General features: G+C 52.5%; 1 protein-coding gene across 1 annotated transcript in view; it reads right to left on the bottom strand.

The window, feature by feature from the left end:
- Positions 1-10,432, bottom strand: part of slc6a7 (solute carrier family 6 member 7) — an 89,415-nt gene extending 78,983 nt beyond the window's left edge. The window contains exon 1 of the mRNA XM_038818987.1: positions 10,232-10,432. Within this exon, the coding sequence (XP_038674915.1) occupies positions 10,232-10,315 (84 nt within the window). The 5' untranslated portion in view covers positions 10,316-10,432. The remainder of the gene's footprint in view (positions 1-10,231) is intronic.
- Between the last annotated feature and the right edge of the window lie 1,988 nt (positions 10,433-12,420).

Genomic DNA, 12,420 nt, shown 5'->3' with positions numbered 1-12,420 from the left:
GTGGCGACCATGGAGTGAGCGGTCGCACATTTGGCAGCTCCCGCTCATGGTGGTCTGTTTATGGCCTTTACACCGGCTTGATGCAGGAATTTTGTAGAGGAAAGGTGCAGGAGTAAGAACAGAAGAAATTGACCCCTAATTTATGGAGCTGGAGACCAGAAGTATTCGGGAAAGAACGAATCAGGTAGTGGTGGCGAGTGAGGAGCGGACAATGCATGTGAAGACGGCGGACGAACAGGGTCGGACCCCGTCATCTCAGTGGTCGATGGACCAGTTGGTCAGCTTCTTAAATGAGAAGTTCGCGCAACAGCGGAAGGAGAGTGCGGAGGAGCTGGCCCGGGCGGTGGACTCGATCAAGGCAGTGGTTGACCGTGTGGAGATGAGACTGACGACCAAGGGACAGGCGATCCAGAGGTTTGAGGAGCTGGCGGGGGAGGAGGAGGAACAGTCCACCTGGATGGCAGCCGAGATTAGGATGCTGCGTGCCCAGCAGAAGAGGCTGCTGAAGAAAGTGGGGGACCTGGAGAACCGTTCTCGGAGACAGAACATTGGATCGTGGGTCTGCCGGAGGGAATTGAAGGATCGGATGCGGGTGCATATGTAGGGAAGATGTTGGAGAAGCTTCTTGGCGAAGGTGCGTTTGACCGGCCTTTGGCGGTGGATCGGGCCCACAGGGCACTGATGCGTAGGCCCCAGGGGGGCGAGCCGCCGAGGGCGATGGTAGTACGGTTACATTGATTCCTGGACAGGGAACATATTCCGAGGTGGGCCAGGCAGACTAGGCGATGCAGTTGGGAAGATGCCGAGTTTCAGGTGTACCAGGAACTGGGAGCAGAGTTTGCAAAGAGGAGGGCGAGCTTTAATAAGGTCAAGTCAGCCCTATACAAGAAGGGCATAATGTTTGGTCTACTGTAGCCGGCTCGTTTATGGGCGACCTATGGGGGCCGGGAGTTGTACTGTGGCTTGGCGGAGAAGGCAGTGGACTTTATGAAAGAGAATGGGCTGGGGGAGATCTGAACTATGTTGTGAAAATCTTTGGGTTTGTGTTGTTGGGATTTATTTCGGGGGTTTTGCTTGTTTCTTTATGTTTTTGGTCCTGTTTGTGGTTAGGCTGGTATATAGTTCTTGATGAGGGAGGAGGGTGGGTTTTAGGGTTTCGGACCTTGAGAGGAATGGTTTGTTTTTACTTCTTGCCTTTGTTTTGATTGTTTTGAATCTAGGAGCGGGGGGGGTAGGGGAACCAGTGGGGGGTGAGATGCTAGGCACCATGGGCGGGGGCTGCCAGGCTAGCTGGGCGGGCAAAGTGGGAGAAGACCGATGTGGGGGGGGTACGGGTGGAATGGGAGGGGGAGTGGGGGTGGGTTGGGCGGGGGGGGGGGTACGGGCGGAATGGGAGGGGGAGTGGGGGTGGGTTGGGCGGGGGGGGGTACGGGTGGAATGGGAGGGGGAGTGGGGGTGGGTTGGGCAGGGGGGGGTGGTACGGGCGGAATGGGAGGGGGAGGGGGGGTGGGTTGGGCGGGGGGGGGGTAAATTACACTGCTGCCGGGGAGGGACTTTCAAGGTGGAGGAGGCGGAGGGTTGACGACAGTGGTTGCCCAAGGGCAGGCCAGGGGAGGTGCGGGATATGGGCTGTAGGCCGTAGCCTAGGAGAGGTTATGGTTGATCGGCAGGGGAGGGGTGCGGGGAGCCCCCCGACTGGGGACTGAATAGGCCAATCAAAAGGTCCCGTGTGATTGCGCACTTAAGGCAACTGAAGGTGGATGTGGCCATGTTGCAGGAGGTGAAGGTGGGGGACCAGGTTAGGTTAACGAAGGGATGGGTTCCATTTGGGATTAGACTTTAAAACAAGGGGGGGGGGGGCAACAGGGTTGGCGCAGTGGGTTAGCCCTGCAGCCTCACGGTGCTGAGGTCCCAGGTTCGATCCCAGCCCTGGGTCACTGTCTGTGTGGAGTTTGCACATTCTCCCCGTGTCTGCGTGGGTCTCACCCCCACAACCCAAAGATGTGCAGGGTAGGTGGATTGGCCACGCTAAATTGCCCCTTAATTGGAAAAAATGAGTTGGGTACTCTAAATTTATTTTTAAAAAACGAGGGGGGTGGCGATCCTGGTCAATAAACGGCTGGCGTTCCAGGTGGTGAATATAGAGGCGGACCCGGGGTGGGGGGGTAGATATATTATGGTCACTGGGAAATTGGAGGGAATGGCCGTGGTACTGGTAAATATATATGCCCCGAATTGGGATGGCGTTGAGTTTGTTAGATGGGTGCTGGGGGAGACAGCACAGTGGCGCAGTGGTTAGCACTGCTGCCTCACAGAGCTAAGGACCCGGGTTCGATCCCGGCCCTGGGTCACTGTCCGTGTGGAGTTTGCACATTCTCCCTGTGTTTGCGTGGGTTTCACCCCCACAACCCAAAAGATGCGCAGGGCAGGCGGATTGGCCATGCTAAATTGTCCCTTAATTGGCAAAAAAATAATTGGGTGCTGGGGAAGATCCCGGACCTGGATTCACATCGACTGATTGCGGGGGAGATTTCAACACGGTCCTGGGTCCAAGGCTGAACTGGTTGTGTGCCAGGTCTGGGAAGGTGTCAGCTATGGCAAAGGAGCTCCGGGGGTTCAAAGTGCGCATGGGGACGGGCCGATCCCTGGAGATTCGGGAGGCCGAGGAGTAAGGAGTTTTCATTCTACTGCCATGTACACAAGGTATATTCCCGGATAGACTTCTTTGTGTTGGACAAACCGCTGCTGGCTGAGGAAGTAGATGCTGAATATTCAGCAATTGTGGTGTCAGACCATGCCCCACACTGGGTAGACCTGCAAGTCAATAAAAGGAAAGGCTCAGCGGTCGCAATGGAGGTTGAATGAGGAGCTGTTAGCGGAGGAGGACGTGTGCGAGCGGGTGAGGGAGGCCATTCGGGGGTATATAAAGATCAATGACACGGGTGAGGTTTCGGCTTGGGTGGCATGGGAGGCACTGAAAGCGGTTATTAGGGGGAACTCCTCTCAATTTGGGCACATAAGGTGAAGACTGAGCGGGCGAAGTTGGACAGGCTGGTCGGTGAAATTTTACAGGTGGACAGGAGGTATGCGGAGTCTCCGGATGACTGGCTTCTGAAGGAGCGTCAGGGACTGCAGCTGGAATTTGGGCTCCTGTCCACAGGTAAGGCGGAGGGACAGCTGAGGAGGGTGAAGGGGGTGGTGTATGAATATGGGAAAAAGCCAGCAGGATGCTGGCGCATCAGCTGAGGAAACAGGAGGTTGCGAGAGAGATTGGGAAAGTAAAGGATGCAGGGAGGAAGTTGGTTTTGGATCCGGCAGGGGTGAATGATGTGTTTCGGGAGTTTTACAGAAGATTGTACAAGTCGGAACCCCCAGCCGGTGAGAAGGAGATGTAGCGATTCCTAGGGGGGGGTGGGTGGGGGGGGCGGCTGGAGTTCCCAAGGATAGATGAGTTGGCGGAGGGTTTGGGAGCTCCAATTGGGCTGGGGGAGGTTATAGACTGGTTGGGGGGGCGATGCAATCGGGTAAGGCCCCGGGACCTGATGGATACCCGGTTGAGTTTTATAAAACGTTTTCCGGGCTGTTGGGGCTGCTCCTGGTAAAGGCTTTTGATGAGTCAAAGGAGCTGAAAGCTCCCCCCCGCCCCCCCCCCCCCCCCCCCCAACGATATCGCAGGCATCGAGCTCCCTTATTTTGAAGCGGGATAAGGATCTGGAGAGTTGTGGGTCGAGCTCCCTGTTGAATATAGATGCTAAATTTCTGGCAAAGATCTTGGCCATGCGTATAGAGGATTGTGTTCCGGGGGTAACAGGGGAGGACCAGACAGGATTTGTGAAGGGACGACACCTGACATTCAATATTAGACGGCTCCTAAATGTGATAATGTTGCCTGCGAAGGGGCGTGAGGTCGAGGTGGTGGTGGCCGTGGATGCAGAGAAGGCCTTTGATTGGGTGGAGTGGAGGTACCTGTGGGATGTCCTGGGAAGGTTTGGGTTTGGGCAGGGATTTGTGGATTGGGTCCGGTTGCCTTATCAGGTACCAGTGGCCAATGTAAGGTCAAACCGGGTTCAATCAGAGTATCGTAGTCTGTTCAGGGGGACAAGGCAGGGTGCCCACTCTCCCCACTCCAGTTTGCCCCGGCCATAGAGCCTTTGGCAATGGCACTGAGGGCATCTAACATTTGGCGGGGGATAGTGAGGGGGGGGGGGGGGTGGAGCATAGGGTCTCTCTCTGTGTGGACGATTTACTCCTGTATATAACAGACCCGTTGGGGGGGGGGGTTGCAGGAATTATGGGAATACTGGAGGAATTTGGCCGGTTCTCAGGCTACAAACTAAACATGAGCGAGAGCGAGGTCTTCGCGATCCAGGCAAGGGGGTAGGAGAGGAGCCTGAGGGAGATGGTGTTCAAAGTGGTGGGAAGGAGGTTTAGGTATCTGGGGATTCGGGTGGCAAGAGACTGGGGCCAGCTTCATAAACTAAATTTGGGAAGAGTGATTGAGCAAATGAAAGGGGACGTCCGTAGGTGGGACGTGCTCCCGCTGTCATTGGCGAGGAGGGTACAGGCTGTGTAAATGACAGTCCTCCCGAGATTGCTGTTCGTGTTTCAGGGTCTCCCAATCTTCATCCCCAAGGCATTTTTTAGGAAGGTGAACGCGGCGATCTCGGGTTTTATATTGGCCGGGAAAGCCCCGAGGGTGAAGAGGTCCTTCTTGAACGGGGGCGTGGTGAGGGGGGCTTTGGCCCATCCGAACTTTATTAACTATTGCTGGGCGGCCAATATTTTGATGATTAGGAAATGGGTAGTGGGGGCGGGGTCGGTGTGGGAGCGAGTGGAGGAGGCACCTTGCATGGGTCTGAAGGCTCTGTTAAAGGCACCTCTGCCATTCTCGCCGGCTCGTAACCCCACAATAGTGTCAGCCCTGAGAGTGTGGGGGCAATGGAGACTGGTGGGGGCGCCGATCTGTGACAATCACCGGTTCGCTCCGGGGTGGGTGCTGGATGGGGCCTTTAGAAGGTGGCAGCTGGCAGGGATTGAGTGATTTTGGGATCTCGAGTCTGGAGAGATTAGAGGAGGAGTTTGAGTTACTGGGAGGGAACGGATTTCGGTACCTGCAGGTACGGGATGTTGTCTGGAGGCAGGTTCCAGGCTTTCCTAAGGGCTCTACAGGAGAAGGTGGGGTTGGGGAGGGGAGGGTCTTGGAAATATATAAGGAACTGATGGAGTGGGAAGGGGTCCCAATCAGGGAGGTGAAGAGGAAGTGGAGGAGGAGTTAGGAGGGGAGCTGGAAGTCGGGCTATGGGAGGAGGCCCTGAGGAGAGTCGATGCATCCTCACCATGTGCCAGGCTCAGGCTGATCCAGTTCAAGGGCTCACATGGCTGTGGCCCGGCTGAGTAGGTTTTTTGAGGAGGTGGAGGACAGATGTGGACGGTGTGGGGGAGGTCCTGAGAATCATGTACATATGTTTTAGCCGTGTCCGAGGCCGAGGGGATTTTGGCAGGGATTCTCAGATGTCATGTCAGAGGTCGTGGAAGGGAGGGTGACTCCGAGCCCAGAGGTGGCAATATTTGGAGTGTCGGAGGATCCGGGAGCCCAGGGAGGGAGAGAGGCTGACGTTTTGGCCTTTGCCTCCCTGGTGGCCCGGAGACGGTTTTGCTGGGATGGAGGGACTTGGAGCCTCCAAAGTCGGGGGTGTGGGTCAGTGACATGGCCGAGTTTCTCAGGCTAGAGAAAATGAAGTTCGCCTTGAGGGGTTCAATACAGGGGTTCGCTCGGAGGTGGCAGCTATTCATCGACTTCTTCAAGGAAAACTGACCGTCAGCAGGAGGGGGGGGGGGAATGGGATACATGGAAGTGGAGAATAAGGGCAGGGAATCTAATATATGGGTAGCTCGGAGTTAGGGCGGGGGGGAAGTCGGATATGTTACTGTGGGGTTTTTACGTGTATCAGACTGTTCTGTTGTTCACAATGTTGAAATGTTAAAATTATAAATGCCTCAATAAAATATTTTCTAAAGAAAATAAAAGCCACAGGATACGGGTGGGTCCAACCCCACGCCGATGGTTCATTCGATGATGATTTGGGTAAAGGTGGAAATGCCAACAGCTCCTGACGAGGAAGTACTGGGGGAATTTTCGACGGTGATGTGACTCACTACCGAATTATTGTGCGGGGAGTAGGGCGGGGGTGAAAGATTGACATTTAAATTATTTTTATAGACACCAGGACCAAATGACGATTGTCAGCGGTGTAGCGTTGAACAATTTTGCTTCACTGCCGTTGTGATCAGGGACTGGAGGCCATTCAGCCCTTTGAGTCTGTTTCCCCACTCAGTGGCATTGTGGGTGATGTGCCACCTCACTTCACACCGCAGTCTGGCTTCGGTCACCCTCAATCCCTTAGGTCCAATAAAAATCAAGGAATTTCAGTCTTTGATGTTCAGTTGATCTCCGATTTTCCAGCTTTTCTGTGGGGAGGGGGATTTCCATCGACCCTTTTAAATCCTTTAAACACCTCAATTCGATCATCCCTCTATCTTCTAAACTCAAGGGAATGCAAGTCTCGTTTATGAGACTGGTCCTCATCATTTAACCCCTTTAACCCTGGTATAATCGCGGTGAATCTCAGCTGAACCCCCTCCAAGCCGAATATATCTTTCCTGGGGTGCGATGCCCGAAACGGAATCCAGTTACTACAGATGGGGGGGGGGGGGGGGGGGGGGGGGGGTAGCACAGTGGTTAGCACTGTGGCTTCAGAGTGTCAGGGCCCTGGGTTTGAATCCCGGCTCTGGGTCACTGTCCGTGTGGCGTTTGCACATTCTCCCCGTGTCTGCGTGGGTTTCGCCCCCACGACCCGAAGATGTGCAGGGTAGGTGGGTTGGCCACGCTAAATTGCCCCTTAATTGGAAAGAATTGATTGGGTACTCTAAATTTATTTTTCAAAAATTAAAAAATAATAATTATTAAGCAGAGCTTTATGTAACTGAAGCATAATTTCCAGCTCTTTGTATTCCAGGCCTCGAGGTCAAGTCCAACATTCCATTCGGCCTTTTAATTATTTTCGTGTCCCTGTCCTCCAGTTTAGAACAGTACAGCACAGAACAGGCCCTTCGGCCCTCAATGTTGTGCCGAGCCATGATCACCCTACTCAAACCCACGTATCCACCCTATACCCTTAACCCAACAACCCCCCCCCTTAACCTTACTTTTATTAGGACACTACGGACAATTTAGCATGGCCAATCCACCTAACCCGCACATCTTTGGACTGTGGGAGGAAACCGGAGCACCCGGAGGAAACCCACGCACACAGGGGGAGGACGTGCAGACTCCACACAGACAGTGACCCAGCCGGGAATCGAACCTGCGACCCTGGAGCTGTGAAGCATTTATGCTAACCACCATGCTACCATGCTGCCCTAATGATATTTTGTAAATGATATTTGGTACTTTGAACCCTCGATCTGTTCCTTCACAGTTCCCAGCTCCTCACTATTTGGAAAACATTCTCACTTGGCCCAGAATATAATTCTGTCTGCTGCTGTTTTGTCCAGATTACATTTCCAACAGGCAGAGTAAGGTTCCAACCCATAAATCCTTAGGCCAGAGGCTAGAGTACACCAAACTGAGCCAGCCTGACTCCACAGGAGCGACACCCTGACAGGTGAACAAAGGCCCCAGTGTCCTCGGGAGATGTATGAGCTGAACACTGTTGGATTTTAAAAGTAGCAACTGGTATCTCACTTTCGGCTATTGATCGGACTCATTTTGATCACAAATTCCCTTTCTCCCCAGCTAAAGGTGCTGATTGAAAGACCCACAGGCACCGGACACTCCCTCGGAATTCGACCAATGCAAATTTTTGAAAAGGAAGCTCAGAAAGTTCTTGGCTTAAGTCACATCTGGAGGCATCTCGGTCCCACAGTGTTTGTAAAGTAAATGGTCGTCTCAGGTGGCTGCGTAAAATATTCCATGGCCACTATTTCGCGGGGGGGGGGGGGGGGGGGGTGCTTTCCCAGCTATCCTGGCCGAAGGTGATCCCTCAAGCACATCACTATCTGATCGTTATCGCACGGGTCTTTCTGGGATCTTGCTGTGCATAAATTGGCTACCATCCGACCAACATTCCTGCAGCGACATTCACTGACTGCCACGTGGGCTTTGTGCCACGCTGGGGTTGTGAAGATGCCGTGCAAGTATAAAATGTTCTTTATATTTTCTGGCCAAGCCAACATTTATCCATCAACCAGCCTCACTTGGAAAAACACATTACCCGATCTGCGCATTATCACAAGGTTTGTTTAAATTGGCTGTCACATTTCCTGCTTTACAAAAAATAACTCCACCCCTTGCCTAGGGACGTCCTGAAGTTGTGAAAGGTGCTATAGAAATGCACGGCTTTTTTTTTTGCACAGTGGGTTATTGCCGCCTGGTAGGTTCAATAATAACTTTCAAAAGATAATTGAATACTTATAGGGCGGCACGGTGGCGCAGTGGTTAGCGCTGCTGCCTCACGGTGCCGAGGACCCGGGTTCGATCCCGGCCCCCGGTCACTGTCTGTGTGGAGTTTGCACATTTTCCCCGTGACTGCGTGGATCTCACAACCCAAAAAGATGTGCAGGGTAGGTGGATTGGCCACGCTAAATTACCCTTTAACTGGGAACCAAGAATTGGATACTCTGAAATTTAAAAAAAATAATAATCGCTTATTGTCTCAAGTAGGCTTCAATTAATTTATTGTGAAAAGCCCCTAGTCGCCACATTCTGGCGCCTGTTCAGGGAGGCCGGTACGGGAATCGAACCCGCGCTGCTGGCCTTGTTCTGCATTACAAGCCAGCTGTTTAGCCCACTGTGCTAAACCAGCCCCTGATTGAAAAGGATAAATACTTACAAAGGAAACATTTACTGGGGTAGGGAGAGAGAGCAGGGGGTGAGACCAATTGGATAGCTCTTTCAACGAGCTGCCACAGGCGTGTGAAGGGCCGAATGGCCTCCTTTCGTGCTGTCGAATGCTATCAGTCTTTCTCTTGTGACAAAATGACAGTCATAGACATTTGCTGATGTTGCTGTGAGGTCTTTTCCTATTCATTACCAAAAAGCAGGTAATTGTTTAATTCTGTCAGCCAGGTCATGCCTAGGCATGAATAGAGGCAGTGATCAGACCTGTTCAGATTCACAACTTCTGTGGGAAAGAGAGTCACTTCCTGTCATGTGCTGCCAAAGACAAAAAAGCCGTCTTCTCCAAACAGACCCCCAAACCCTATCCCACCCGGCAATCATTAGACAGAAAAGAAAGAATTGCATTTATATAGTGCCCCTTCCTGGTCATCCCAAAGGTGTTTTCTTAATATTTGTTCATGGGATGTAATCACCACTGGCTGGACCAGCATTCGTTGCCCATCCTTTCTTTAAAATAAATGTAGAGTTCCCAATTCATATTCTTTGCCCAAGTAAGCGGCAAATTAGCGTGGCCAATCCACCGACCCTGCACATAGAACATAGAACATAGAACAGTACAGCACAGAACAGGCCCTTCGGCCCTCAATGTTGTGCCGAGCAATGATCACCCTACTCAAACCCACGTATCCACCCTATACCCGTAACCCAACAACTCCCCCCCTTAACCTTACTATTAGGACACTACGGGCAATTTAGCATGGCCAATCCACCTAACCCGTACATCTTTGGACTGTGGGAGGAAACCGGAGCACCCGGAGGAAACCCACGCACACAGGGGGAGGACGTGCAGACTCCACACAGACAGTGACCCAGACAGGAATCGAACCTGGGACCCTGGAGCTGTGAAGCATTTATGCTAACCACCATGCTACCCTGCTGCCCCAGGTGCCCCATGCTGCAGCTATGTAGGTGAGCATAGCTGCAACATGGAGCGGTTTCTGCATACCCTCCAACAGCTAGCTAACTCTCTCTGGGTTACAATGACCAACTACAACACAGGAATAGTTAATGCAAAGTGAAAAGTTCTCCCGAAGTTCCACCTCCTGCTCTCCGGTGCTCTATTGCCCGAAGCCCCAGGGTAACTGTTGTTCCTCTTTGCCATTAGGCTAATCTAATACATTCCCCACCAAAGCTATTTCTGTTTCAATATCCTTCTGCCCAATCTCCATTTACACTCGATCTTGTGGACAAGTGAATCGCGAAACGATTAAAGGTAGGTTTATCAAACTGGCACAGCTTCCTGCTCCCTCCGTTTCCTCAAACCCATCTCACCTGGTGGGTTCCAGATGGTTTTATTTCCTGACTGATGTTGTCTGCGTTCTTCATGTAATTGGCCCATTTTTCTAGAAGTCTCATTTAGAACTGCTTCAAGCTGTTCCCGGTTGACATGAAGCGAAGGTAAAATGCACAGTGAGAGGCAGGGAACAAGGTGCTGACAGGCAGGGACACTGAGAGTAACAACTACGTCTCACCTGTAAGACGATCCTTCACCTGTCTCCATGGAGACAGGAACAAAACACCTGGAGGCCACTGTGTTTACCACAGGTTTAATAATTCAGAGCGACAGAGGATGGAGCTGTTTGCACGCCAGCTCTTCTGCATTAGCTCAGTGTTTGGTGCCAACGGAACATTTTCAATCTGTGGTGGTCGGGCAGAATTACAAAACGCAAAGCAAACAGCAGGTCCATCAGGGCAGAGGAGGAAACATCAGAGACCTTGCACAACAGTGAGGCTCGAGGGTCCAGTGCAGTATCGAGGGAGCGCTGTACTGTCAGCAGGTCAATAGAATCATAGAATCTACAGTGCAGAAGGAGGCCATTCGGTCCATCGAGCCTGCACCGGCCCTTACAAAGAGCACCCTACCGAAGCCCCCGTAACCCAGTAACCCCCACTTGAGATTTTTCGGACACTAAGGGCAATTTAGCATGGCCAATCCACCTAACCCACGCAGACACGGGGAGAACGTGCAGACTCCGCACAGACAGTGACCCAGCGGGGAATCGAACCTGGGACCCTGGAGCTGTGAAGCAACTGTGCTAACCACTGTGCTACCGCGCTGCCCCTGAAAGAATATTGTAACGTAGGAGTTGTCTGTTGGATGAGGCATTAAAACGAGGCTCCATCTGCTCTTTCAGCTCAATGTAATAGATCCCTCAGCCGAACCCAGTGTTTTGAGGGAGAGCAGGGAGGTATGGTACTGTGGTGTATGGAGGAGATTGTTGTGATGGGTTGGGGAAGGACGTTCAGGTTGTGAACTGTCTGCTGCAGCTGGAAGGCAGGGGGTGGAAATGTATCAATGGCAGGAAAATGGAGTGTGTGGTGGAGAGCGAGTGAGCGAAGACAATGACTTCAATCCTCCCCAGGGATAGGTGAAGGAAATTGCCGGCCACCTAGGCCATGCACTGTGGCAGCACCAGAGGTAATGGACAGATTGAGAGAGATATTGCAGAGGTACAGCTGGCTGCCATCAGCATCAATGAGGAAGCTGACCTTGTATTGAAAATGAAAATCGCTTATTGTCATGAGTAGGCTTCGATGAAGTTACTGTGAAAAGCCCCTAGTCGCCACATTCCGGCGCCCGTCCGGGGAGGCTGGTACGGGAATCGAACCGTGCTGTTGGCCTGCTTGGTCTGCTTTAAAAGCCAGCGACTTATTTGCAGTGCAGAAGGAGGCCATTCGGCCCATCGAGTCTGCACCGGCACTTGGAAAAAGAACCCCACTTAAGCCCACACCTCCACCCTATCCCCACACCTCCACCCTATCCCAATATTCCCACCTAACCTTTTTTTGGACACTAAGGGGCAATTTATCACGGCCAATCCACCTAACCTGCACATCTTTGGACTGTGTGAGGAAACCGGAGCACCCGGAGGAAACCCACGCAGACACGGGGAGAAGGTGCAGACTCCGCACAGACAGTGACCCAAGCCGGGAATCGAACCTGGGTCCCTGGCGATCTGAAGCAACAGTGCTAACCACTGTGCCACCGTGCCGCCCCCATAACCACCTCCGGCCACCAGGAACATTTTCTCCTCATTTACTCCCTCAAAATCTTACACTTTTTGAACACTTCTCTTAAATGTCCCCTTAACCCACGATCCTTATCAACTCTCTGTTATATTGTCCGGTGGCAGCTCTGAGGGTTGTAAGTCGCACGTTTGGTGGCTCTCGCTCCGGTCGGACTTTTGGACCTTTTTCCCTTTTGTACTTTTTTGTACTTTTGAGCGCTGGATCTGAAGGCACAGGCACACAGGCACTGACTCCAGGTATAGGTGTGTGGAATTAAGAAGTAGAAAGAATCGCAAACAGCTGAAGAATTGGGCAAACAATGGCAGTGTAGAAGCTGCTGCCCAGGACAATATGGCCGATGGCCGGACCCCGGTGCAGACAACCCAGCCAACAATGGAGCATCTGCTGAAGGTCATCCAAGAAGGCTTCACCGCACTGAAACGGGACAGTTT

Source organism: Scyliorhinus canicula, chromosome 14 (assembly GCF_902713615.1).
Source record: "Scyliorhinus canicula chromosome 14, sScyCan1.1, whole genome shotgun sequence".
NCBI classification, from domain to species: domain Eukaryota; kingdom Metazoa; phylum Chordata; class Chondrichthyes; order Carcharhiniformes; family Scyliorhinidae; genus Scyliorhinus; species Scyliorhinus canicula.
This window is presented reverse-complemented; position numbering and strand designations above follow the sequence as displayed.